At 44.4% G+C, this 27,720-nt stretch overlaps 1 protein-coding gene across 2 annotated transcripts in view; it reads left to right on the top strand.

Moving 5' to 3' along the window:
• Slc13a4 (solute carrier family 13 member 4) overlaps positions 1-24,252 on the top strand; it is a 38,967-nt gene extending 14,715 nt beyond the window's left edge. Inside the window, exons 3-16 of one of the 2 annotated variants that reach the window (XM_090333364.1) lie at positions 2,152-2,288; positions 4,059-4,231; positions 4,619-4,673; positions 6,880-6,919; positions 7,949-8,029; positions 9,014-9,198; positions 10,619-10,738; positions 12,103-12,204; positions 13,651-13,752; positions 14,529-14,626; positions 14,835-14,959; positions 20,958-21,119; positions 22,519-22,656; positions 23,477-24,252. In XM_090333364.1, the coding sequence (XP_090189490.1) occupies positions 2,152-2,288; positions 4,059-4,231; positions 4,619-4,673; positions 6,880-6,919; positions 7,949-8,029; positions 9,014-9,198; positions 10,619-10,738; positions 12,103-12,204; positions 13,651-13,752; positions 14,529-14,626; positions 14,835-14,959; positions 20,958-21,119; positions 22,519-22,656; positions 23,477-23,614 (1,656 nt within the window). In that variant the 3' untranslated portion in view covers positions 23,615-24,252. Of the gene's footprint in view, positions 1-2,151; positions 2,289-4,058; positions 4,232-4,618; positions 4,674-6,879; positions 6,920-7,948; positions 8,030-9,013; positions 9,199-10,618; positions 10,739-12,102; positions 12,205-13,650; positions 13,753-14,528; positions 14,627-14,834; positions 14,960-20,018; positions 20,253-20,957; positions 21,120-22,518; positions 22,657-23,476 lie in introns of those variants that run through there. The other variant, XM_090333365.1, reaches the window with a different exon arrangement.
• The last annotated feature ends 3,468 nt before the right edge of the window (positions 24,253-27,720 follow it).

Genomic DNA, 27,720 nt, shown 5'->3' with positions numbered 1-27,720 from the left:
CTGAGACCAGAACCACAGGAAGGTTTTCTTGAGGGCACCAAAGTCATATCAGGGCTTTGAAGTGTGAGCAGAATGTACAGCCAGAGAGGAAGACACAATGTTGCAAATAAAGGAGTCACAGGAAGATTCAAGTGGCCCCTACAGCATTTCAAATGAGCCAATATCTCAATTTTCACATCACTAAAAAGGGAAATTAAGTTTATAACTGGTGCTATGGCTAAGTAAGAGAAAACTCCATTTTCTTAGAAAATACAAATTGAAATGGTTAATGGAACCAAAAATATGTGTAATTATCTTCAAATGGTTTGGGCAGAGAGTGGAAATGTACCCAAGAAAAAATTTCAGGTGATTCCTTATACTGTTTTTAGTTTCAGAGTTTTCTGGATTGTCACAATTATTTGAAATTATTCAGTTATTTTTTTAAAGAAATAAAACACTCCCATCATGTCCTTCTTGTTTATTCCTCTGGGAGCCTCAGTGACATTCTTGCTTTTCCTTGCACATAGTCCAGAGCCATTAAACTTGCCCTCTCTCTGCCTGGAATGCTCCCCCTAGGTTTGTGTGGTAAGCTTATTCCGCAGTTACTCGAAAAAATTGATTTTACCAATAAATTTAGTTATTGGAAGAAAATGATCAGGATATGACAAATGGGGGAAAAATCAAGATATGAAACTCTACATACTACCTAAATCCATATATGTGTCTACATCAACATAAGAAAAAAACTGAAGGGAATTTGTTAAAGGTATTGACAAAAATAGGATTAAGGGTCATTTATCTTTAAATTTTTCTAAAATTTTAAAGTTTTCCATATTGAGCACAAACTCATTTTCTAGTTAGAAAGTAAAATAAATTTTTGTCTGGGAGTTTGGCCTACTGACAGAGTGCTTGCCTAGCATGCACGAAGACCTGGGTTCAATTCCTCAGTACCACAATACCACATATAGAGAAAAAGCCAGAAGTGGTGCTGTGACTCAAATGGTAGAGCTCTAGCCTTGAGAAAGCCCAGGGACAGTGCTCAGGCCCTGAGTTCAAGCCCCAGTACTAGAAAAAGGGAAAAGAAAGTAAAATAATTTTTAAACATATTAAAAGTATGATTTAGAGGTAACCGTAAGGTTATTTGAATAATTGTTAAGATCTATATAGCATTACATGTGTGTGAGCTGGGTGTCCATGGCTCACCCAGGAGCTTAGATCTAAGGATTGTAGTTCAAAGCAAGCCCTGGGAAGGAAAGTCCGTGAGGCCCATCTCCAATTAACCAACAACAACAAAAAGCCAGAAGAGCTGTACCTGAAATGGCAGAGTGTAATCTTGAGCAAAAAAGCTCAGGTACAGTACCTAGACCCTGAGTTCAAGTCCCAAGACTAGCACCAAAAAAAAATTTCTAATCCATAAAAGTATATGTGTTTATTCTTTAAAAATCATATTCATATTTAAAAACAGTGGTTTTATATTTCTAAAATAGACAATATCTATCCTATGGGGTTATTGGCTAGGTCAAATAAATCATTGTTATGAAGTATTTACTTAGCACACTGGCTAGCCAAGGTAAGTGGTCAGCAGATATTATCCCAAATATCTATTATTTTATTTTAAAATATTTTTATTTGATTTATATTTTAAAATATCTATTTGTTTATTTTAGCTGATGCTGTCACTCAGCAGAATACTTGCCTAGTACATACAAGGCCCTGTGTTCAATCCCTAGAATCAGAAAAAGACGGCTTTGGTTGGTTGGTTGGTTGGTTGGTTGATTGTTTTGATTTCTTATTTTATCAGTGCTGGAATTGCAACCCAAAGCCTTATATGTGGTAGACAAGCACTCTACCACTAAAGCCATATCATAACCTTTTTTGTCCTCATTTTTCAGTTGGAGCCTTTCATTTTTGTCCAGGGTTAGTCTGGACCTCTGCGTAGCTGAGATTTGCAGGCTGAGCTTCTTAGTCTTACTGACGCTTTTCTTGGGCTGGCCTACAACTGTGATCCTGCCACCCTCCACCACCCCAGTAGCTGGGATTACAGGTGTAAGCCCCCGTGCTTGACAATAACCTCTCTGTTGCATTTCTTTGTGCCTTTTTGCACGTGGTCTGCGCTGGTGCTGGGCTCTGGATCATCGAGGAGCTGGGCTGACCCCCTTGGCCTCCCCGCAGGTGGCTGCTGAGTACTTCAAGAACACCACGCTGCTGCTGGTGGGAGTCATCTGCGTGGCAGCGGCCGTGGAGAAGTGGAACCTGCACAAGCGCATTGCTCTGCGCATGGTCCTGATGGCTGGAGCCAAGCCAGGCATGTGAGTCATGCGGGAGGTGCTGCTCCCAGAATGCAAATGGGTGGGGGAACTGGGTCTGACCCTCAGAAGGACATGACCTAAGCTTATTTCTGTGCTCCAGGGGAGACAGTGACACAGAACCCTGAGGCTCCTTGCTCCCTTTACAGTGAAAGGTCCTAGAGCCATGGAATATCCATTTAAAATACTGCCCCAGTGCTGCCATCACCCAAAGAAGTTATCTGCCAGCCAAGACTGCAAGGACAGCAGGTTACAACATACAAGAGTGTCATTAAGACACACAAGATAGGCCAGGAGGAATGGTTTTCAGCCTTTCTCCCAAGTGTTAGGAAAGAGACTGGATAAATATCTTTCCCTTGATCGCCTAAGGATCTAGGGATGCTCTCTCCATCCGGGCACCCTAAGCATTCATCAGTCCTTCATACCACATACTCAATAGACACCTTGCTTTTGACCATGACCTTAGCTGCATCCTCTTTCCACCCTCCTGTCACAGCAGTCTGATGAGTAAGATTCCCAAGAATGTGTGGGGATGTCAATGTGAGCCTCTTTCAGGCTGTATCTGCCCCCTTTCTTTATCGTCTCTTTGGGACTCTTGGCCTCCTTCAAATCCACAACCATTCTGCTACATTTTATTGAAATCTTTTAAGCTATTTGGGAGCCAGAGCATAAGGAAATCACAGTCATACAGCCTTCAGTTCACCATCAGCATGTAGACGTACATATGTCAAAAAATGTGTTCCTGCCTCCCTGCTGGTCAGGTGGAGGTACTGACTACAGCTTTATCTCCCGCTCACCCCTCCCACAAACCAGTCTCCCAAGGAATAGTTACTCTTGCTCAATGGTACACAACAACAGTCCTTTACATTATATTGGAAACTCATGACTCTTGAAAATCTCTGGAGCTCTCTCCAAGAATTTCCATTCATTTGTGTGGTTGCTTTTCCCTGTTTGCCTCATCGCCCACCAGTGTCCACCTTCATTCGTGCATTGTACAGAACAGGCAAACACATGTCACCTGTGGCCTAAATGAGAATACCCTGGAGACTGAGTATTACCCAGGCATACGCATTGTCCCCTCACTGCACAGTCATCTAAAATAATAAACTTGGGAAAGTTGATGTTGTCTTACCTTCTGGAAACTCAACCTGTGTCTGTACAGGTACACATTGCACAATATTTTCCAAGTCAAAGAGAAGTCATTTGGAGATCACCTTCATTAGTGTTTTCCTCCCAGCTGGACTCGCAGCTGGAAGCATGCACACACGCGGTGACACAGGCAATTTTAGCGATGCTGTAGCTCCACTTTCAGCATGCTGGCTGTGTGGCGAGTAGGGGCAGAACAGTGAACTCCAAGCATGAATCTCGACTTGCTTATGAACAGCTTCGGAGATTTGCTGCGAAACAAGGAATGCCATGCCGGTCATAAAATCACTGGCTACCAGGGTAGAAAAAGAATTCCTTGATACACAGGAAACATACCACAGAGAGAGAAAAGCAAAGGTTAAGTCATTACTGAAGCAAGGGCTTATGGCCTCTAGTGCATGAAGTAAGATAACTCCTTGGACAAATCTTGAAATGAATGCTTATTTGTGCCAAGCGCAGGGAATACCAAGCTAAATGTGGTACTCTGTGGGGCATAAAGACCCAATAAGGTGGGCAAAGGCCAGTTATACTTCTCTGAACAAGCACCATGCGGGCATACCCCAAAAAAAGGCTATGTGAGGTTCCCGGCTGGGCTCATGTTCTTCCTGGGCTCTCCCTGCCTTGCAGGCTGCTGCTCTGCTTCATGTGCTGCACCACAATGCTGTCCATGTGGCTGTCTAACACGTCCACCACTGCCATGGTGATGCCCATTGTGGAGGCCGTGCTGCAGGAACTCATCAGCGCTGAGGACGAGCAACTCATGGCGGGCAACCCCAGCCCAGAAGAGGCCGAGCCTATCAGTACAGTTGGCTGGAATTCATCTCCCCTTTGCTCCTCGAGCCTCTCCCGGGAGGCGTTGTCACTCTCGCCTTACGATTCTGCCCCACTTAGGGTCCATCCCTGTGACCCCCTTCTCTCACCTGTGACCTTCACCTCATCTTCACTCGCCCCTTTGTCCCATCTCAGCCCTTATAACCAGAAGCTTCTCTGATCCTTGTTCCCAGCTTCCTCTCCACTGCTCGTTGCCCCAGACGTTCTAAGTCACTGAGTTTTTCTGCATCCCCTCTCCCTTCCAGCCAAGGACAGTCATAACTCACTGCACTGCTGGCCCTGCGCCCCCGAACCCCTGCCCACAGGGTCATCCCCAGCCCCCACATCTCATTTCTTTTGTTTCTTTGCTACTGTAGATCTTAATGTAAACAACAGCCAACCCTCTCTGGAACTCATCTTTGTCAATGAAGAGTGAGTATGACCCTCCTTCCAGACAGAGCCTTTTAGGGCCCTGACCTTTTGGTCAGGAAAGATGAGACCAAAAACAGCCTTTAAAGATGCATGGGCCAAACTCCCCATCTTGAGCCACTTTCCAAAATCTTGAGGGAGACTCCCTGAACACTGCAGGAACGAGGAGAGACAGACTGACACTGAATCCGAGTGGATGTACCTAGTTGTCCAGATAGTTAACCAGCACAATTTTGTCTAAAGTGGGAGAGTTGTCTACTAATGGACATTGCTTCCATCCCAGATGTCACTGGTGATCCTTGGACAATCAACTATTTTGGACATATTAGAAGTGATCTTACTAGATTTGGGCTTCTTTCATATGGAAGAGAAAAATTAGGTGACAGGTAAGGGCTTAGGGGTATCTGGTGATGTAGCCATGCGATGGTAGAAAGAAGAAAATAGGAAAGGAGAAATAAACTCAGACATTCAGGTGAGGCAGAGCTATGGCAGGTGATTGAAAAAGGCTAGATTAAAATACGGTCTTCAAGATATCCAGCGACAAAAACTGTAAGATTGAAAGTTGGATTTGTGATAGTGCTAGGCTTTATAATTTTGCCCTTTCTAAAATAATAATAACAATAACAATAATAATAATGGAGAGCCCACGCTGAGTGAATTCAGTGCATAAGACAGTAGCGGAGATGCAGAAGGAAGCCATCCAAAAATGGCTTTGTTTTTCTCTTCTCCCTGTCTTCACTCAAGGCCTATGTCCTCACCCTCCACCACCCTTGGGGACATCTTAAGGGGAAACCATGGCAGAAGGCCACATTCCTTTCAAATGTAATGATACTACCTTAGTCCATGTTCATATAAAACTTCTCTCTCTTATCCCTGGCTCCTCCTACCTCCTCTGTGCCCACACCAGCCCCTTCTCAGCCCAGGCCTGCAGAACAGAAAGTTCACTCCTTTCTGTCTCCTTCACCCTCTTCTCTTTTCCTAGCCCCCCCCCCCTCTCTCTCTCTCTCTCTCTCTCTCTGCCTCTTCTATTTCTTTCTCTCTCTCTCTCTCTCTCTCTTTCTCTCTCTCTCTCTCTCTCTCTCTCTCTCTCTCTCTCTCTCTCTCTCTCTCTCTCTCTCTCTCTCTCTCTCTCTCTCTCTGCCTCTCTCTCTGCCTCTCTCTCTCTGCTGCTGCTTTTGTTTTCCCCAAGATGGGAACCAGTAGGGTATAGGAAAGATACAAGGCCCAATGAGTCTGGCCCAGACACTAAAATCTGTGTCTGGTACCTTCTTTGAAATTTGGAACCTAGATCCAAAGGCTGCCTGCCTTTAGGGTTTGTGGTGTACCCCCTGAGCGATCCACTGCATAGTCCTGGCCCAGTGTTGGGTTGTACACTTAGATAGCCACTCAGCCCTTACTTGGCCTGTGTCCTGGGCTGTGCCTGTTCAGATGGCTACAGCCCAACTTCCTTCTGGAAGCCTCAGCATCATAGCCCTACTGAAGGACTACTGACAAGGTGGGCCCCACTCCATTGCTGCGGCTCTTTTATTACACTGGCTTCTTGCCATGCCCTTTCCATATGAAAGCATATAGCTCCAAACCCTAGTGCTAGAAGGCCAGCTCTCCCTAGCCTGGGCTGGATCTTGGAGCAGTGCTGTACACCGCTCCTCTCTTCTATGGAGCCCTCCTCTCCTCTATGGTCCAAGGAGATTTTTGTCTACCCTCTTCAGCCAGTCAGAGAAAAAGGAAGAAAAATATAATGGTACATTCCCCAAAGAACATTGGACACCAAATGTCCATCCCGTTTTACCTTGTCCTGATAGACTCTGGAGGCGGCTGATCACCACAGGACACCTGAGTGCATGCGTGCATGCATGTGCATCCTGTGCTCGCATTCACCTTCACCATTAAGCCCCAAACATCCACTGGGTACTTCTATCTTCAAGGGAAAGGTTGGGGCCCACAGGTGTGGGAGGGACTAGGCATGTGCAGTTAACTGTCCCCCTTGAAGTATCCTCCCATCTTCTTTCTCACTAGTCTTTCCCTCCCTGCTCCCATTCTCTCCAGTGCAAACAGCACTCAGAGGGTACAGAAGGCTGGGGTGAGATGATTTCCCTCTGTCAGCTAGAAAACTAGAATGCATAGCTTCAACCCCTTACCCCAAACATGGCCTAAGTGAGAGAACTCCCCTGAAACGTGGTCCACTCTGGTTTCCTTTGCTTCATTCCAGCACGTCAACTGCAGACTTCACTTCCCTGATGCAGAACAAGGTATGGCTGTGGGTTTTTCTGTGTTTTGAGATCACTTCAAAGTCCCTCAAGATAACTGAGGGACCAAAAGTTTATCCTGCAGCCCAGCACCTTCTGTGGATGGGTGATGTGAGAGATGCTCACTTAGGCTATACCTAAGAAGGGACTGGTTGGGCTTCTAGGAAGAGCCCATGTGGTTCAGAAGCCCAGCCTTGAGTCCCAGATTTAGCCAGGTAATATATAATATAACCTTTATTCATGAGCTCTCAAGATTCATCTATGAGATTTCAAGAGCCGCAGATTCAACCTCCAGATTTCTTTTGAGGGTAATTCCATTCACAAAATCTTAGTAATAAAAGGAACACACGGGTAGAGAAAAAGCAAAATCTGTCTTCTTGCTGCTGCTATAATTTACCCTCTACCTCCTAAGGCAGTTTTACCTCTTTTCATACGAAGCATAAAAGGTAAATAAAATACAATTGTGGGTTAGAGCAAGATGGAGTGACATATACTTCGGTGATGAAAGAGGCATAAGATCATAATCTACATGCATGCAAGAACATGAGACCCCTGTTTGAAAAAGCAAAAACAAACAAACAAAAACCCTGATAATAAGAGCTAATAAGGGCTGAGGTGTGGCTCAGATGTTTGGAGCACCTGCCCAGAGAGCAGAAAACTAAGTTAAAATCCCAGTACTGCAGAAAGGAGCACATAACCATAGACTCAGTTCTAGTAGATGTGTTTCTTGGTGTTATAATAACAATAAAGAATTCATCATCAGCTAATGAAGTTCCAGCAAGTTATGCTCTCCCATAAAGACAAAGCTATGCTCACCAGGTTTTGAAACCTCTTCAGATGGGCACTTGACACCAGCTAGACTGGAGGCTGTGAAGCTGGAGGCCGGTCTGTGAGATGCTCTCAGTGTGCTCTCTTCCTTGACTACTGGTCTCTGATACCCCCAGTGCCAAGAAGTAGGGTAGCCCTAAGGGTAGGCAGTTGGGTGGTGCTTCTCCATCAACTGTAACAATGTGATGGTCTTTGTTCCAACAGAACCAGAATGGTGTGCCTGCTATCACCAACCCCATGAAAGCAACAAGCCAACGCCAAGGCATGAAACAGCACCCACTCCCGGTAAGAGGACCCCAACTTCTGCCTCTGCTTCTTACATAAGCCACCTGTCGCCAGGCACTTTACCCATGTCCAGCCTGTGTGTGCCAGGGCCTAAAACACCAAGTTATTTGAACACCGGAAAGATTGTCACAGGCTTGGCCAGTTTTCTCCAACTGCCAGTGCTAAGGGTTTGCCTGGCTCAGAGGTCATCAACCAGTTCAGAGACGCTTCAGAGACAGCACAAATATTTTTTTCTTGGTATCCTGAGATTATAAAGCAACTACTTTTCTGCACAAGAAAGGAAGTTCTGAATGTTACAGCACTGAAGTAAAATCGAGAAATCCAGTGAATGTTAGGACTGGTATAGAATGTCCCCTATAAGTCTTGAATTTGAATTTCTATGCTCATCAGCAACTTTAATTCCTGGATATTTATCATCATCATAAATATCTACTACCATTTATCAAATGCTTACGATGTATCAAACCTCTGTGGTAGGCATTTTCTTCCTAGTTCTGACTTGTGTAACCATTTTGAACACCGTGTGTGTGTGTGTGTGTGTGTGTGTGTGTGTGTGTGTGTGTGTGTGTGCATGTGCGTGCGCAGACGTGGGCTCAGAGCCTTGCCACATAGAATAACCATCTTCTGTTGGTTCAAATAGAGAATAAAAGATTCAAGTAACATACAAACCATGCCATCACTATTAGTAACAATAACACAAAAATATTAGCTTACCATTCATTAAATGGAGGAAGTGATCTAGGAACCTTACATCTTACTTTATTCATTCCTCACAAAGCAGAGAAAATATGGTTTCCCCATTTTTCCAAAGGAAAATAAAGCTCCATGGCCTACCAAATTTGGCCATCCATAAAAACTGAGATTTGTCTTTCTGACACCAAAGCTCAAACCCTTTCCACTGCAGTTTGATGCCTCTTCCCTCTGGGCTATCTGTGCCAGACGATCCACGCTTGCTGCGCAGGCTCACTGATTTTCCTTTCGTAGGAAAAGCCACGAGTCCCAACCCCAGGTATCCGGAACCAGGAACTGAACAGAAAGTACAGGTCCCAGCATGACCAAATGATCTGCAAGTGCCTGTCTCTGAGCATATCCTACGCTGCCACCATCGGCGGCCTAACCACCATCATCGGCACGTCTACCAGCCTCATTTTCCTGGAACACTTCAACAAGTAAGCCCTTAACTCAGTCAACAAGACACTTCCTAAGGACTCACAAGGCAGGTGGCAGGACAGGGCAGGGTGGGGACTAAATCTGCACTAGGTGCTAGGGATGTCGAGGTGCAGATGAGAACAGAGGGACAAGGGACAGCCATTGCAGTTGAAGAAGACCAAAGAAATCCAAGATTCAGCTATTAGAGCATACCAAGCAGCAAGGCACTGGAAATGTTTCCTCAAAGAGGTGACGATGACATGGTCACTTGAAGAACCAAGTAGAAGAATCCAGATGAAGGGAGATTTTCCAGACAGAGAATGCAAGGTGTAGAAGGGTTTCCAGGCAGGAGGGTGGAGCACCCATAAAAGCCACAGACAGGGCAAAACAGGCCAGGTTAATAGATGGCCAGATGACCAAGGATTTGGCAAGATCTGCTAAAGAATTTGGATATCACCCAAGAAGCTGTGAGATGCCTTTAAGAAACAGAGAATGAGGTTAGATGATGAAGAGGAAATGGAGACCTGACCGTGAGCAGCAGGCAGGGACAAGGAGCAGGGCATGGAGAGGGTTTGTTATGGCAGACATCTACATGCTGGTAATCTCATGGATTTCTAGGAGAGGAAAATTAACTATCTGGGAGAAACAAGATTATTAATAGAATGGTGTCTCCAAGAAGACACAAAAAGATAGAACCCAGAACTCTTGTCTCGCCAGAGACAAAAGAAACATAACCCAATAAATCCCTTGAGTAGAACAAAGAAGGAAAGAAAAAGGGGAAAGGGAAGAAATCCAGGAAAAGAAAAAGGAAGCAGGTAGAGAACATGTAAGGATGAAAGGAGTAGAGAGCAAGAGAGGATAGGGAGAAATGACCAAGGAAAGCTTAAAACCCAATTTCCTAGATCTAAGCCTCACAGACACCTTGTGTCATTTTACGGTCTCCTTGTTGTTCTTGGCATTGGTGAATGGACTACCACCACTAATTTTGACTACTTCAAATCCCTATCAATTATTTTTTAAACTCGTGTGTGTGTGTATGTGTGTGTGTGTGTTTGGTAATTTCATATCCTATTTCTCTTCTGGATACCACCAGTAGCCAGAACTCTCAGGAGGCTACTTCTCCAGAATTGTCCACCCAGTGAAAACCCATGAAATACATCAGATCTCTCCTCCAGTTCCTCCAGTCTTGAAAACAAGATGAATAAAATGATTAGTCTCTTTATGTTAATTAAGCCCAAATAGCTTGTGCATAATTCTGCTGAGTAGGAGTATATGTACTTCAGTGGTATTGATTTTGGTTGCTCGTTGTCTTTTATAGCTTACTTCATCACTCTTGCCTGGGCTGTATACACAATTACAACTAACAAATGCATTCTAGATAATGTCTCGCAATATTACACGATTGCCCTCCTTTTCTAACCGGTGGTCTTTGCCTTCCAGCCAGTATCCGGCCGCAGAGGTGGTGAACTTTGGCACTTGGTTTCTCTTCAGTTTCCCCATCTCCTTCATCATGTTGGTGGTCAGCTGGTTCTGGATGCACTGGCTCTTCCTAGGCTGCAAGTGAGTGCCAGCACCCTGCCAACAAAGCACTGAGGCTCTGCTGTCCACTCGAATGGCTTGGCACCTCTGAATAGAGCCACCAAGGAACAAATTGCTGCTGCAAGGAAAGCACAGAATGCTGGACTGGGAGCCGGGAGTCATTCCTTCTGGACACACTAAATATTCTAGTGTGGCTTCTAGGGTGAAATGTTCCTCATAGCTTAGACGGCCTATCTGCTTTAAAGGCAGTCTAAATTAGAGAGGATTTACTATAGTTTTATCACTCTCAAAGCATAAGGAGTAGTTCCAACTACTCTTAGGAATATGATTCCAAGTAGAAGTCACTGTAGGCTTAATTTTATATAGTTTATACAGAATATGCTTATTGCCTTTAGAATACATGTGAGCTATATCTCTTGCAATACATCTAATATTAAACTGCTTAGTAAAGCTTCATAACCATCAGTCTACTACAAATTTAATCAATTAATACATAAGGAGAAAATATGTATGATGTTTTGCTAGTAATAGCTCCTGGGATACTGCGCTGCATTGGTGAAGGAGTCTTCTCTGGGCTGATTTTTATTTTCCTCAGATTGTTGGTGAACCAAAGATGCAGTTCTAGTATTACACCAGGAAAATAACACTAATTTTACCTCAGACAAGCCTCTCTCCAGAGAAATTAAATGTGCACACACATGCACATATACTTCAGCATATATGACACACAGACATGTACATGTAAATCTGTACACTACACCACACTTACACTTTTTGTTGATGGTGGTGATGGTGGTCCTGGAGCTTGAACTCATGGCCTGGGCACAGTCCCTGAGCTTTTTCACTCCAGGCTGGCTCTCTACCAATTTGAGCCACAGTGCCACTCTCTGTTTTCTGGTGGTTAATTGGAGATCAAAGTCTCACAGACTTTCCTGCTTGGTCTGGATTCAAACTGCAATCCTCAGATATCAGCCTCCGGAATAGCTAGGATTACAGGTGTGAGCCACCAGTTACCGTGCAGGTTCTTTTACTTATTTACAAGTAGGTACAAATGACTTCATCTAAATACCCATATAGAAGTACATAGACATAAACTGACATCGATGCACTGGAGATGTACCCAGATGGATTTGCCCAAAATACTGGAGAAAGGTTGAAGAGTGTGGCAGGTCACAGGGTGGATAGAAGCTGTAGGAACAGAAGAGGGATGAGGCCTGCGTGCAAAGAGAAAGCTGATCATGGTAAATGGATGATCTGAAATGTTCTTCCTATCTAACTCCTCTGGATCTCAAAAGCATGATTTTTAAAAAAAATGGTTGGGGTGATATACAGAGGGGCAAAAGTATGCTTTTTAAACTTTTTTCCCCTCATTCTCCCTTCTCTAGCTTTAAAGAGACCTGTTCTCTGAGCAAGAAGAAGAAGACCAAAAGGGAAGAGCTGTCAGAGAAGAGGATCCAGGCAGAATATGAAAAGCTGGGTGACATTAGGTAAAAGTCAGCCACTCCCTCTCTTCTTTCTCAGCCCAGAAACAGCAGGTAACGTGGAGCACAGAGCGGCCTTGTTTCTAACAATCCCTGACACTGAGGCATTTTTCCACCACTATGAATCCAGGCATTTAGAAGATGCTATTGAATGCCAAAGCCAAGCTGGCCCAGATTTCAGTGGCCGCCCTTCCCTTTGCTATATTTGGAGTCTTGGGTACAGCTATGGAGTGGGGGTGGAGTTATCTAGATGGCACAGTTGAAAGGTGCTGACCTCTTCCAGTCAGGTCTCTCCCACACTGCTCACACAGGCCAAAGTGATCTAGCGGGATCTTCTAAGGGATGGTAGCCTTGCTGCTGTATTTAGACTATAAAGCAGCCTCAAAGACAGGCTTGAAGACTAAAGTTCTAAAGACTCATTAACCAACCCTCTGCCATTTCTATATACCAACCCAGCTTTCCACCTGATGCTATTTCTCCTTTTAGCACAATTGGCTTATGCAAATTTAGGTTAAATAATTCAGGCTGTATTTTCAGTTTTGAATTATAAAAAGAATAAGCACTCGTTTTAGAAGGGTCATAAAAATATGGGAAGTACAAGGAAAACTTTAAGTTGACTTGCATTCTTAGCATCTTAGTATTAACTAGTAAATGTAAACATGATATACCTCTTAGAATTTTTTTGTGCAAAATTATATGTATTTTGGTAAAATCCATGTCTTGGATAGATACCTTGTCTTTTTGTTTTTTCATTTAATATTTTATTGTCAACATGTCTCTATGACATTAATTGTATTATAGAAACAAGATTAGTAGTGGGTCCACTTTCACTTTAATATAGAAATACCAAAATGCATTCAACATCATGGAATCATATCACTGAATAAGCAACAAAATGGTTGTTCCCATGTTGTAACAAGTCATGATAATTCAGTATGCATTACTAGTCACTGTCTTTTTTTTTTTTGCCAGTCCAAGGCCTTGAACTCAGGGCCTTGGTTTTTCTCAAGGCTAGAGCTCTACTCTTTGAGCCACAGCACCACTTCCAGCTTTTTCTATAGATGTACTGAGGAATCGAACTTGGATCTTCATGCATGCTAGGCAAGCACTCTACCACTAGGCCACTCTCCTGGTCACTGTCTTTGATGAAGTGGCTAACCAGATCAGCTCCTGGTATATATGGTCAAATGTCCTCAAACAGCTGTGCGCCGGTTCCTGCTTCCCCGGCACAGTGGTCGCTGGAGATGTGATTATGTTACATGCAGGTGGTTGTGTTCTTTCTCTTCCACATCAGTCAGTCAGTCAGTCTTCTTCCTAATTCACAGCCAGCCACTGTGGTGGTTGAGTGGCCCTGTTCTATGTCTCAAATGCTGGGAGTTCCCAGAAGCAGAGTAACAAGGCTAAAAGACACTTTCCAGCTCCTACAGTGGGTCTGTCTGTTTTCTTTTATAGCTATCCTGAAATGGTGACTGGATTTTTCTTCATCCTGATGACTGTGCTGTGGTTTACCCGGGAACCTGGCTTTGTCCCTGGCTGGGATTCCTTCTTTGAAAAGCAAGTGATACTGCTTCCGTCTTAATCACCACCCCCTCACCACACTCCTCAGACAGTAGCCCTGCGTAGCTGGCCACCACTCCTGACCTAAGGGCAGACACAAAGCCAGGTGCCACTTTGCACCCTGGAAAAATCTGTTCTTTCTCGTGAAGCAGTCACGTGGAGTTAAGAAGCGATCACGGGGTTTGGAGTCCCAGTCTGGGACTGGGATCCCATGCTGTCACTTACAGCTAGGTGACCCTAGTCTTCTTACATAAGCTCTTGAAACCTCAACTATCTCTGGGGGAGCTGTATTCTGAGAATGAAAAAAGAAAGCATCTATTATGAAGTACCAACTGGAAGAGACCATAGCCCTGGAGAGGCTGAGGGGTTGAGGCCCATAATGGCATCCTTTCATGTTCCCCCATGATCCAGGGACACCAGTACAAGCCACCAGCTTGTACCACCACCAGCTTCTCACTTGAGGAGGGACATACAGAAGTGTGGACTTCACCAGGCAGAACGCACCCTTTTCTCCTCTTCCTTATGTAATCACACCTTCGAGGACTCACCCTAACCACTGAGGCCCCTTGGCTCACACTTAGACATCTACCTCAGCCAGGCTCTGCCTTCCCAGGATACTCATTGCCCATGAAGTCATCCTGGGGTAGTATGGCAGGAACTAGCAAGAGGTCAAGTTGCTGTCACCTCTGACAAGGTCTTCAAAGAGGCATTGTATTCAAATAACTTCCCTGAGGACTCCTGACCCTCCTCTTCCATGTTTGTCTCCTTCCTAGGAAAGGCTACCGCACTGATGCTACTGTCTCTGTCTTCCTTGGCTTCCTCCTCTTCCTCATTCCGGCCAAGAAACCCTGCTTTGGAAAAAAGAATGAAGGTGAGAAGAGGTTCAAGGGATGAAGATGGGAGTGGTTCCCAAGTTGAAATTGCCCAAGAAAGCTTCTTATAGCCCATCCAACTCCCCCTAAAATAACAAAATGGTCTCCAAGATCCTCCAATCTACCTATCAGCTTCCTAGCTATACAAATCGTGTCCCATTCATTGAGGTTTATCTGGCTCTCCATCTCTATCTGCCTGTGATCCAGGAGTGAGTCCGGAGTCCTCCCTGAAGATAGAGCCCATTATCACATGGAAGGACTTCCAGAAAACCATGCCTTGGGAGATTGTCATTCTGGTGGGAGGAGGCTATGCTCTGGCTTCTGGAAGCAAGGTAACCCTTCAGTCCTGTTCTTATGGGGCAAACTGGTCCCTACGTTTTACCAAAGGAGGCATCACTATCTGTGTGGGAAGGCTCAAAAGGGCTATGGGAGAGGCAGATGGTTACCAGGTCACTGGGAAGGGCCTAATAGAGCATGATAGATGTCCCTGACCTCAGTGTCTGGAGAGCAGCCTGCAGGCATTCACAGTTCCCTCACTGCTCCCACCCTGTCACAGCACAAGGTTTACTATGTTTGGCAGCTATCTCCTTCTGGGATCTGACAGCTATAAGATAAAGATGAGTCTGTAGTGGCCCAGAGAGGAGTGAGTGCTCATATGGTGGATTGACTCTCTGCCCCACATAAATGGAGATCTTTCAGAGACTCTTTGCTGAAACTGATTTCAAGTTTGATGTCCTGCTTGGGGGTTTGCAGGATACAATCTTTTGAGTGGAGCTGGTAGGAAATCAGGGAAGCTCCTAAAGTATTTACTGTCATTGAGATAGGACACAATGCTACAAATGAATCTCTAATCTTGGTTTCTTTGGTGGTACTGCTTTGAACTCGGGACCTCACACTAGTTAGGCAGGTGCTCTACCACTTGATCCATGCCCCCAGCCCTAAACTTCATTCACTTTTAATTGACCATGATTGCGGGCCTGAATAGTATACATATCACTGATTACCAGGTTATGAGAAGCCTACATGGGGTTGGGCTCTTGCAGGACCTGAGACTATCTCCTGCCCCATGTGACATTCCTCCAGCACGCCCTGGCTTGGGCACTGGCATGCATGGGGCTCTCACTGTGGCACTCACAGTTGTTCCTTACTTTCAGCCCACTCATTCTGTTACTCTTTGTGTGCCATCGCTGTTGGTTCTGGAGCTGCACTTTGCAGCCTTCTCCTAAGTAATAATTATTGAAATAACACACCAGGAGTTCGATTTTTTTCCAACTAAAACTTCCTATTTCTTTTAATCATTTCCATAAAAGGTTACCATCTCCATTTCTCCCCCCAGGACTCACTCCAGTTTGCCTTGTTCTCATTCAAATGTGGTCAGTTTACTGCAAAATGGGCTCATTGTCTAATTCATCCTGTCTGTCTTTCTGACATAAGCACCAGCCTGCCATTTATAGGAGCTTTTATAAGGCTTCTGTGGCCCATGTGCCAACATTTATATTGAAACTGCTGCCAGCTACAACCTCCACGCCTTTCATTGGTGGCCACTACCCATCCTGTACATATGCGCTCAGTATCTCCAGCTCCACGTACAGGATGTTATACTTACCTTCATGAAATTTCAGTGGTTAGTTTGGACCTGTATCCAGCCAGACAAGACCTGTGCTTTTCTAAAATCAAAATAGTGCATGTATTACAGATAGTAATTTCTCTATTTAAAAAAAAAATGTAGCTGAGGGCAGTGGCTCATGCCCATGATCCTAGCTACTCAGGAGGTTGAGATCTAAAGATCACGGTTCAAAGCCAGCCCAAGCACTAAAGTCTGTGAGACTCTTATCTCCAATTAACTACCAGAAAGCAGGAAGTGGTGCTGTAGCTCCAGGGGTAGCCTTGAGCTGAAGAGCTCAGGGACAATGCTGATGCCCAGAGTTCAAGCCCCATGAGTGACCAAAAAAAAAAAACAAAAAAAAAAAAACACTGGAGAATTCGATTCCTACCACATACCACATACACAGAAAAAGCCAGTAGTGGCACTATAGCTCAAGTGGTAGAGCATTAGCCTTGAGGACAGTGCCCAGGCTCTGAGTTCAAGTCCCAGGACTGGCAAAAAAAAATCTGTTGGCTCTATTGATTTTAATACTATCAGTCAGATTCAATCTGTGTGATTCTTACTGAGTTTGAAATGATTCAATTCCTGATACAAGTGAGGAAAATCCAAAGTGAAGTGTTTTTATATTAGACATTTACAATATGGAAGACTTTCTTTGTGATATTTTTTTTAACTTGAAGTCTAATTCATTGACTTACTTCAAATTTTAGTATGAAAGAGGTCTGCTGGAAAAACTCAGCAGCAAATTATTTCCCCTTACTTACAAATACTATTTGGAGAATGTGGCATATAAAACTCCACTTTCTTTTTTCACTCAATTAAACCCCCCTTCTTCCCTCCCTTTATCTGGTGAGATTTAATGGATCACAGGAAGGAACAATGATGAAGTTCCTTTTGGCTGCATGATACTGTAGCAAAAGCTATCATCTCTGCAAACTGGGTCTCGAACTCTCAGTCAGTGGAAAGAAGAAAGGCAGAAATGTCTTCTAAAGGAGCCATAGCTATAGCAGAGAGAATTCTGAGTGTCTTCGGTCATCAGTTGTCTGTGAGCTTGCAGTTGAGAGTACTGTAGAGATCAAATGAGCTTTTGATCAATTTGAGAAACAGGAGCACAGGTGGCCCGCTGACAGTGTGATGGCAGTGTTTCACCATAAAGCATCAATAGCATGATTTTTAGCTTGAAGAATCATAAAACATCTTACTTTGGTTTCTTTTTCTTGCTTTCCATGTTTTAATAGACAATTATTTCTTGTTCTTTAAATTGCGCAGGAACAAACACATTTTGCATATATGAGAGATGCCACAATGTACAGAAAGTTAAGTTCATCCATTCTTCTGTTATGTATAGCGCAAGCCATTTCTAAGAACACATCTAAACATCCCCCCTCCCTAGATCATGGCCTGTAAGGGCAGGGAGGGACCTATTTCAACGACTATGGCCCATTCTGGCTCATTCCTACATCCATTCCCTGCTGAATGGTAAGTCACCAAACAGATCTCTCATTTTTCCTCCAGTAACAAGCAGCCTGGTCTGATAGCCCTATCCACACAGTTGTGTTGAAATCAGTGGGATCAAACATAGGCACTGGTCTTGGCCTACTGAGCCCAACATGGCCGTCTCCACGGAAGGACCTAGTGCCCGGCTGAAAATGAGACTTTCCATTCCTGGTGCCAGGGATGGTGTCATAAGGAAGCCCATCACCACCTGCCCAACTTTTTAGAATCATGCCCACTCTGAGCTTTGGTAAAGGGTGTCTGGATGCCCACCCCAGTTTGCTGGGTTATGAGTGGTGTGGTCATGCGGCTCTCCCATCCAAGGGAGCAGTGGACAGGTGAGAGGACAAGGGCTCCTTGTCTTGGCAGCACTGGGCATACTTACCATCTTTTTCTGTGACTTTCTGCTCCACAGCAGAGGCAGGTGGCCTTCATGTGCATCTGAATCCTTCATGTCCAGCAAGGACATGACCAAAGGTGTATGTTTAGAAAACTGGAGGTTAACCTAACCCCATGAATCCTTCAGGTCTGCCTCAGGTACTCCTTTGGGAAGGCTTTCTTTCCTGACACATGCTCCAGTTGCCTTATATTCCCCACTATGGTCTGCACAGCCTTGTGACCGCTGAATGATAGGAGCTTGTGGGCTGACTCTTCTGAGGACTGGAAGTATTCTCTGTTCCGGCACAGCCTCTTCATTCATCTACCAGGTTATTTCGGCACCACTAGATGTTACAGTCTTAGTGGAACGGAAATCATCTGAGCAAGCCTTTCTGACCATCCTCATTAGTCCTTTCTCCCTATAGCTACTGCAACTTAGCTTGTTTTATACCCCAGCTCTCCATTTCTTTATTGCCTCTGGGGTCTCTAGGTTACCAAAAGAAGAGTCTGACCATGCCAACCATAGTATAGAGAGGAGGAGGGAAAAGAGGACAGATGAAGGATATATAGCGAAACCTGGGAGATTCTTAGAACAAAACTCAAGAAGGGTAGCCCTCACCATTGGCAGGTGAAGATCATCCAACCCAATGACTTATTCTAAGTGAGAACAGTCATTTCCTTGGGCTGATCTGGACAGTTGTTCATGGGAAACATTCAGATTGGGGAATAAGCCTTTGTAGCTTGTCCTCAGCATGTACTGACAGCCAGGAGCTGGTGGCTTGCATTTGTGATCCTAGTGACTTGGGAAACTGTGATCAGGCAGATCAGAGGTCATCCTATGATGGCCTGAGACCCTTTTGCAACCCACAAACCTATCATCTCACCTAAATGGGCGACTGAGATCAGGAGAAGTGAGATTCCCGTTTCCAAGACTCCATCCAGCTCAATGGAATAATCTGGGCATGGTATCATATTTCAGTCATCTCAGCTACCAAAGGAAACATAAAATAAAAGCAGGGGCCGGGAGTTTGGCCTAGTGATTAAAGTGCTTGCCTAGCATGTGCGAAGACCCGGTTCCTTGGTACCACATACATACAAAAAAAAAAGCTGGAAGTGGTGCTGAGGCTAAAGTGGTAGAGCTCTAGCCTTGAGAAAGTCCAAGGACAGTGCTCAGGCCCTGAGCTCAAGCCCAGGACTGACAAAAACAAAACAAAACAAAAAAAAAAAAAACGGCCGGGAGTTTGGCCAAGTGGTTAAAGTGCTTGCCTAGCATGCATGAAGACCCGTTCAATTCCTTGGTACCACATACATAGAAAAAAGCCGGAAGTGGTGCTGAGGCTCAAGTGGTAGAGCTCTAACCTTGAGAAAGTCCAAGGACAGCAAGCCCAGGACTGGCAAAATAAAAAAATAAAATAAAAATAAAAGCAGTGTGGTCCAGGTGCAAATATAGACAAAAAGAAAGACCCTATTTCAGAATAAATAGTACCAAAAAAGGGGGGTCTTGAGGTCTAGTTCAGTGGTCGATCACCTCCTTAGCAAGCACAAAGTAACATTAAACCCCCAGTACTACCACAATAAATGTTGGGTTTTTGTTTTTGTTTTTGCTTGTTTGTTTTTAAAGTACAAACATAAATGTCAGCCATGATGAGATTTGAATGGCTGGAGGACCGTGCCATAGTCCAGTGATGACATCTTTTTCTTGCCAAATGCTGGTGGATTGTTTTACTTCTCCCCTTTATTACTTATAAGAAACTTCCAGTATTCACCCCTGCTCATTCACCCTTACACCCCCTTTAAAAAAAAAACTAGTAACATTACTATTCAAAGAGCTTGGTAGGTTTCCCCAGCTTTCTTAGATGATAAGAATTATGGAGTTTTGCTAGGTGCCAGTAGCTCAAACCTATAAATCCTAGGTACTCAGGAGGCTGAGATCTGAGGATCATGGTTCAAAGCCAGCCTGGACACGAAAGTCTGTGAGATTCTTATCTCCAATTAACCACCAGAAAACTGGAAGTGGCATTGTGGCTCAAGTGGTAGAACACTAGCCTTGAGCTGAAGAGCTCAGGAACAGTGCCCAGGCCCAGAGTTCAAGCTTCATGATCAACAAAAATAAATAAAAGGAATTATGGATTTGCAAAGCAGAACAAAGGATTACTGTGTGTAAAAGAAATTATTGCATGGACACACTGGCTTTGGCACTGTGTGTAAAGGGAATTGTTGTATGGATGCACTGTGTGGTTTTCAGAGACTAGAAAAAGAGAGACTGGCATTGAGGAGTAGAGAATTTCAACCCCTACCAAGACGAAACTCTAGGAAGGATCACACACTCAGGATGAGCGGGTCTGCATGCCCCATAATGGTTGACAGACTAGGAAACACGAAGATGGAATGCTCTGGAATCAGAAGAAATTTCTTCTCTACAAAAATGACAACATCATACAATCATATCTAATCCTAAAATCAGGATTGGTTCCAGTCAAGTTGAAAGTGAACAGACTGGATGGCCCCTGTGTCCTTCCAGCCAGGGTCCCTTCCTGACCCTCACCAGGACTCACCAGGCACAAGTGGCTCACATCTGTAATCCTAGCTACTGAAGAAGCTAGATCAAAGCCAGCTTCAGATCAAAGCTAGCCTGGGCAGGAAAGTCCATGAGACTCATTTCCAATCACCAAAAAGCCAGAAGTAGAACTGCGGTTCAAATGGTAGAACACTAGCCTTGAGCAAAAAAGCACAGGGATAGTGCCCAGGACCCGAGTTTAAGCCCCAGGACTGGTGTACACGTACACACACACACACACACACAAACAACCCTGAAACTCTCTTCATCTTACTGTTAACACCTCTTCCTGCAGAGCTCTGGCCTCTCCACCTGGATTGGACATCAGATGCTGTCCCTGAGCAGCCTTCCACCATGGGCTGTCACACTACTGGCCTGCATCCTGGTGTCCATTGTCACAGAGTTTGTCAGCAACCCAGCCACCATCACTATATTTCTGCCCATCCTGTGCAGCCTGGTGAGTAGAGCAGGACTCTGGAATATCAAGAGCAGGGGTGCCTGAGGGTCTGGCAGCAGCCTTCCTGGATGGACCTCTCCGCAGTTGACTGCCCACAGCTTCATGGATGAGTATTCAAGGCATAGCTTGTACAGTGAATAAACTACAGGTATTACACATTTTAAAAAGATAAGGTAATAGATTATAGTAAGAGTTCCTTTTGGCTGCCCTAAATGGAAACAGAAGAACTGACAATGTTAAAGAACCAACAAGTTAAAACCCTAGAATTTCATTTCCCCACAATTATCATTAACCTTTCTTTCCTGAGTTAAAACCTAATAGTGGATAACTGGTGCTAGTGACTCAGGTTAGTAATCTTAGCTGACATCTGAGGATCAAAGTTCAAAGCCAGCCCTGGAAGAAAAGTTCCTCAGACCCATATCACCAATCAATCAGCAAAAATCAAATTTTTAAAAAAGTGGAGGTGTGGCTCAAGTGACAGCCTTTGAGAGAAAACGCCAAGTGACAGTGTGAGGCCTTGACTGAATTCAAGCCCCAGTACCCATATGCACACACGCACCCATGCATGCACACACAGACACATAGAGTGGGGCCAGAGAGGCAACCGCAGAAAAATGGAGACAAAACACACCCAGTTGCACATCTGAAGGCCACAGCTCTGAGGATCATCGAGTCTACCTAATTCCACTGTCATCACGGAGGTCCTGAGAATTAGGAAGGATGACAGCTTCTTCCATGGCCTCGGACCGATTTGTGAGGAAAGGAGTAAGAGAGAAGTAGACTGTAGCCTAGAGAAGCAGCCCCTAAGGTGATGTACTACTGAACCCAGGGCTGCACCTGTGCCCATCTAGGAGATGAGGTTCCTCTCACCTCCAGCAAGAACACGTCCTCCTGCTCCTCAATCCCTTGCTCCCCACAGCCACTCTCTGTGCACTGCTGTCTCCAACAGCTGTCTCATATCAGCCTATGTGTGTGAGCGTAAGAATACACTTAGTTACCACACGGCAATACATATTGAGAGAAGGATCCCAAGTTCAAATCACAAATGAGACATCAGTGCTGAACCTCCAGTATGAGGGACTCCTGTTTCCGTCGAAGTAGCTCATTCGTGGTCTTTTTGTTTCTCAGCTAAATAATAAACTCCAAAAACCACTTTCAGTACAGCAGTCCTCCCCAACCCCCATGAAAGCATCCATTCTAGGAAGAGCCTCAAAGTTCCAGCCAATCGGGTTGTCAAGTCCACTGCACATGCTGAGGCAGGAGGGGGGCACAGCACTGGGAGCACTGTGGGTGTCCAGGTCGGGTCAGTCGACCATTGAGAGCCACGCTGGGAGCATGCTTGTGCCCACGATGGACCAGCCTCATCTCTTTTAACGTCCCTGTGAACTTTCTCTTCCAGTCTGAAACGCTGCACATTAACCCACTCTACACCCTGATTCCAGTCACCATGTGCATCTCCTTTGCAGTGATGCTGCCTGTGGGTAACCCCCCCAACGCCATCGTCTTCAGCTACGGCCACTGCCACATCAAAGACATGGTGAGCTGGGAGTATCCTCTTTTGCCAGGCCCTGCTCTGCATGGGTAAGGCTAGCTGGCTACATAGTCTGCTCTGAAAGGGATTTTTTTTTTTTTTGCATTGGTTGTTTTGGTTTGTTTTTAGTTTCGTTACTATAAGGTAATGTATAAAGGGGTTACAGTTACATAAGTTAGGGAGAATACATTTCTTTTTAAAGGACAGTCATTCCTTCTTTACCCTCTCTCAGACTTACCCTCCTGTCCCTGCCAATAAGTTATATAGTTTAGTTTCAGCCTAGTAAAGTACCAGTGAGTCCTAGTGTTACATTTGTTCACCCTGTGTCCCCAGGAGGGACACAGATAGAGAAAGCTAAAAGGGGCACAGGCTGTTGCCCAGACTTAGCAGATCTGGCTGACATGTGCTGACACTCACCTTACTTGCCTGGACAAGTGGGGACAGTCACACAGTATATTCACAAATGGTGAGAGATGAGTGTTAGGACCCAGGGCAAAAGGTATCTTGTGAGAACAGGGTCCACCTGTTCAATTCTCCAAGCAATGATAACTAAATGCAACCATCCATGGTTCATGTTTTGGTGTTCAGCTAGGTTCACAAGATGGCTGTGAGGAAACATTTTGCGTTGCTGTCTCGAGGGCTCTCTTCTAGTCCCAACCCCTTCCTGTCCTTCCACAGTCATAGGCCATCCCACAGGGCAACATTACAGCCACCCAGGCAGTGACTGGAACAAGGCAGGGCCATGTAAGTAGAGCAAGGTCTAGACTGAGCCCTGCGATTCTGCCCAGCTAGAAATGACCAGGGTTTTGTGGCTTGTATCCTGCAGGTGAAAGCTGGCTTGGGAGTCAATGTCATTGGCCTGGTCATCGTAATGGTGGCCATCAACACCTGGGGTGTAAGTCTCTTCCACCTGGACACTTTCCCAGCCTGGGCTAAGGTCAGCAACATCACTGATCGGGCCTAACACAAGTGGACAAACAAGTCTGGCTAGGGGAGCAGCTCTCAGCAGAGCTGAGCCACAGGCAAAGAAAATCATCAGGAACACAAGGCCCCATCCCATCTCTGTCCAGACTCCACCTCCAGCCACTTCGGTGAAATGTAACATTGCATCTTCTTGGCATCTCCTCCATCCAATTGACCCTTCTGGGAGACAGGAAAAGACAGCCTGTCTGGGTTGTCCCTGAAGCATGCTGCACCAGCTGTCCAGCCTCACTGGGTTTCCTTATTTGTAATTCCTTCCTGGGAGTTGAAGGCAATAGCAAATCCATTTCCACCTGTGCAGCTAGTGGTGACAGCTCTCCTAGGGAAAAATCTTATCCAGAACTCCAACCACGGCAAATGTTTTCACCCTTTGAGTCAATCATTACTTTGACTCCATCTTAAATAGCTCCTCTTCCCCTTGACACCACATTCTAGCAAAGAAATAATGTTACCCTTCTGGAAAAAGATTGATTTTGTTATAGGAAAAGTGGGGAGGGGGGAAGGATAGTATCTCCTCCATCTGTTACTGACTGGAAGTGTCTCTGTCGTGGCATGTAGGGAGGGAGGGAAATTCATTTTATTAGAGAGATGAAAGCTACAATCGAAACCACAGAACCATTATTGACTGGCTTGCTCTTCAATTTAATGAGTAGTTTGTTCCTCAGAAGACAGAGTTCTAAGTAGTTGCCCCAAAGTCTAATATATTGGTCACTTCCCATGTCAGTGAGCCCCTTGAAGCGAGGAAGGTGTTTGTGCCTCTTGAATTCTCCACAATGTGCACAATAAATATTCCCAGTGAGAAACAAAGTCTCCTACTCCCTCCTGAGGACCATCCCCTTTTCTCCATGAAATGTCCTTAATCGCGCCATGCCTCCATTTTGCTGACTTCTACCATCGGTTGCCTGTTAAATACATCTTCTAGGAAAGTGAGTCCCTATGGTTAATTGTTTTAATTGGTTTGAAGTCACTACTGATGGCATGTATAGTTTTCCTCACAATCATTTATTGGCAAAACCACCCCTTTAATCACAAGTGTGAACTGTAAAGTTCCTTCTGTTCTAGTCAACACTTGCATGCTCCTACTGTAGGAATGATTGCTTCTGCCCTGTCAACTAGCTGAGCCAATGTCTGATTCATTATAATAATAAAGACCTCATGAGCACAAGTAAATTGCCAACACTAGGTGTGCTACAGCACACCAAATACCAGCACACCTACAGATTGAGCCAGTATCCCACCCCATCAATCTGCTTTAAAATGTTCTAGAGTCATGGTGTTAGGACTTTTAAGAGCAGACAAACATGCTTCTGAGCCATTATAGAACCCAGATCCTCAATCTCTGGGTCAGAGATAAGACAACACAGATAGTAAAATTCTAGGAGTATATTAAAATTTGCCTAGAACTAAGTGATTTTAGAATTGGTCAATGTTCAGCGAGTTGAGATGGTGTCACCACCACAGCGCCAACTCTCCATAGCAGCTGCTGCCAGGGGCTTGGCACATTCAGATGGCCAACTTAGAAAGTTGCAGTCTGACATGCCGGCACAAATGACAGCACTGTATGTTTCCAAAGCTTGTTTCAGACCAGACTGCCCACTGCTATGACAAGGGCTGGCAGATGTGACTAATAATTCCTACTTACTGAAAATTATTCACTATCAGAGAGTAACTTACAGCCCTTCTGGTGTTTTAAAATATCACTTGATTTTTATCTTCCAATATCGCATTACATGGATAAAACACTGGTTATGATGATTATTGTTCACCAGCTCATTTCCCTGATCATGAAACTAAGAGCCAGATACAATGTTTGAATCTTTTTCTCAATTGTGTATTGAATTTGCCTTTGAAATTCCCTTAATTCACTTCTAAAGTACATAGTATACAGTACTTTACACTGGCACTTACATCACCAACGCATACATTGCATCACAATTTTATTTTCATTTTCTATGGAACTGGAGAGTGAGCCCAGGACCTTGTGTTTATAATACAGGTATTCTACCATTTGAGCTATTCTTCCAGCTGTGGTTAGTTTTGAAGTAGGTTCTTAGTTTCTGTCCTGGCTAGTCTGTGCTTCCCCAAGTAAAGGAGCTGGGCACAAACAGTGCACCCAGCAACTCTTCTTGCCCTGAGTGGGAAGAAGAGGTGCATGCCGTTACATCCAACCACTGGTTAAGATGAAGCCTCAAAAATCCTCTGCAGGGTTGCCTTTGAACTAGAATCCCTACTCCTCATCTCTACCTCCCAAGCAGCCAGGATTACAGGTTTGAGCTACCAAGCTCAGCCATCACTTTTATTTAAAAAAAAAAAAAAAGACTTTTCTCCATTGTAAAAAAAAAAAAAAATCCATGTTTTTAGCTAAACACCAAATGAAGTACAACTGGCCCTGTGTGTCTATGATAGGAAAAATTGGGGGGGGATGGGGAGGAGTGCCTATAGTGAACAACCTTTTTTTCCTTATTATTTAAATAGAATTTACATTTTACTAACTGTCAAAGTATAGAATTGTACAGGTTACATGCAAATACTGCACCTCTTTATATCATGATCTTGAGCATCGGAGGGTGTTGGTGTCCACAGAGGCACCGAGTAAATTCCCTTGGACACCAGGAAATAATTTCCTAGGTCTGCAACCAGACCTAGCAAAGGTTTCAAAATATTTTCCCTTCACCACCCTGTTCCTTCCCACAAGGCAAGCCCTAATAGCAGGGGGTGAAAAGAGCTCATTCATCTGTATAAGGAATGGAAATACTATGTGCAAACCTCAAGACAGAAAGTTTAAGAAAGGCCTGACTCACTCCTGTACAGTGTACAGGGGCTCCTTCAGGAAGAATACCCACAGAGAGTATTAAAATGTGGGAGACCTCAGCAGAAAAACAAATACCAGTACAGTATTCATGGAGGGAACTGCTCAGTGGAAATGTAAGCATTACACATGAGAACATGTGCTCTATGAACAAGTACATACAGACTTGTCTCTGTAGTTCAACAAATAAAAAAATGAGTTTAAAAAGTCTCTTTTGATCAGAAGCACATACCTGCCTAGTTCTACAAAACACAAAATCGGAAGAAAACTCTGAAAATTCTATCCCTTTTGACAATTATAAATGTTGGCTTTTCCTCTTTGATTTTGTTTTGTTTGTGAGAGTTATAGTTTAAGGGTAAGCTGTTCAAGCTTAATCTATTTTTTGTTGCCAGCATGAATCCTGGAGTTTTCTATTTCATACATTCATCTGCAGTACAAGTTTGAGCCTCCCTTCATGGTCCAGTGTGGCAAGTCTTTTTAAATCACATCAACAGGAGTTTTCAAGTATTCTTTAAAGGGTGGGGGGAGAAAGGAAAACCAAAGGTTTATTGTTTCCTTGATTTATGCAGTAAAGGGTCCTTTCCTAGAGAATACTAAGAAAAAGCAACTCAGAACAAAAGTCACAATCACAACCTCTCCCACATTATGACCACCCTAAAATAAACCCACATGATTCCAGATTCCCCTAGCATATACTTTTCATGAGGGGTACCTTGTCTAAGGACTCTGAGCTTTTTCATAGTATACCAGTTTATGTAGTGAAATCAAATCTAAGAACTGACACACTGAATGGCTCCTCCAGATAGAAATGATTCATTCTATCAGCAGGGATAGTTAAGTGTCACTGCTGAGAGAATCTCCAAGTCCACATGCGCTTTGATTATGACGTATGATTTAATGATATAATCGCCATACAACAAATAGTACTGTCATGGCAAGGAGTCCTCTTTGAAAATAGCTCTCAGTAAGCCTCTAGCATGTCAAATATCCTCAAGAGCAAAAAAAAAGAAAAAAGAAAAAGCCAGGCGCAGTTGTCCTAGCTACTCAGGAGCCTGAGATCCAAGGATCCTGGTTCAAAGCCAGCCTAGGCACTAAAGTCCATGAGATTCTTATCTCCAGTTAACCACCAGAAAACCAGGAGTAGTGCTGTGGCTCAAGGGATAGGGCGGTAGCCTTGAGCTGAAGAGCTCAGGGACAATGCCCGGGCCCAGAGTTCAAGTCCCATGACCAAAAAAACCCTTTACACTTTGAGGCTTAAACTTTCAAGATCAAATCTTGAG

The sequence above is a fragment of the Megascapheus bottae genome, chromosome 5 (assembly GCF_031878675.1).
Source record: "Megascapheus bottae isolate mThoBot1 chromosome 5, mThoBot2.hap1, whole genome shotgun sequence".
Classification (NCBI taxonomy): domain Eukaryota; kingdom Metazoa; phylum Chordata; class Mammalia; order Rodentia; family Geomyidae; genus Megascapheus; species Megascapheus bottae.
Note: the sequence above shows the minus strand (reverse complement) of the source record. Positions and strands in the feature narration are given on the sequence as shown.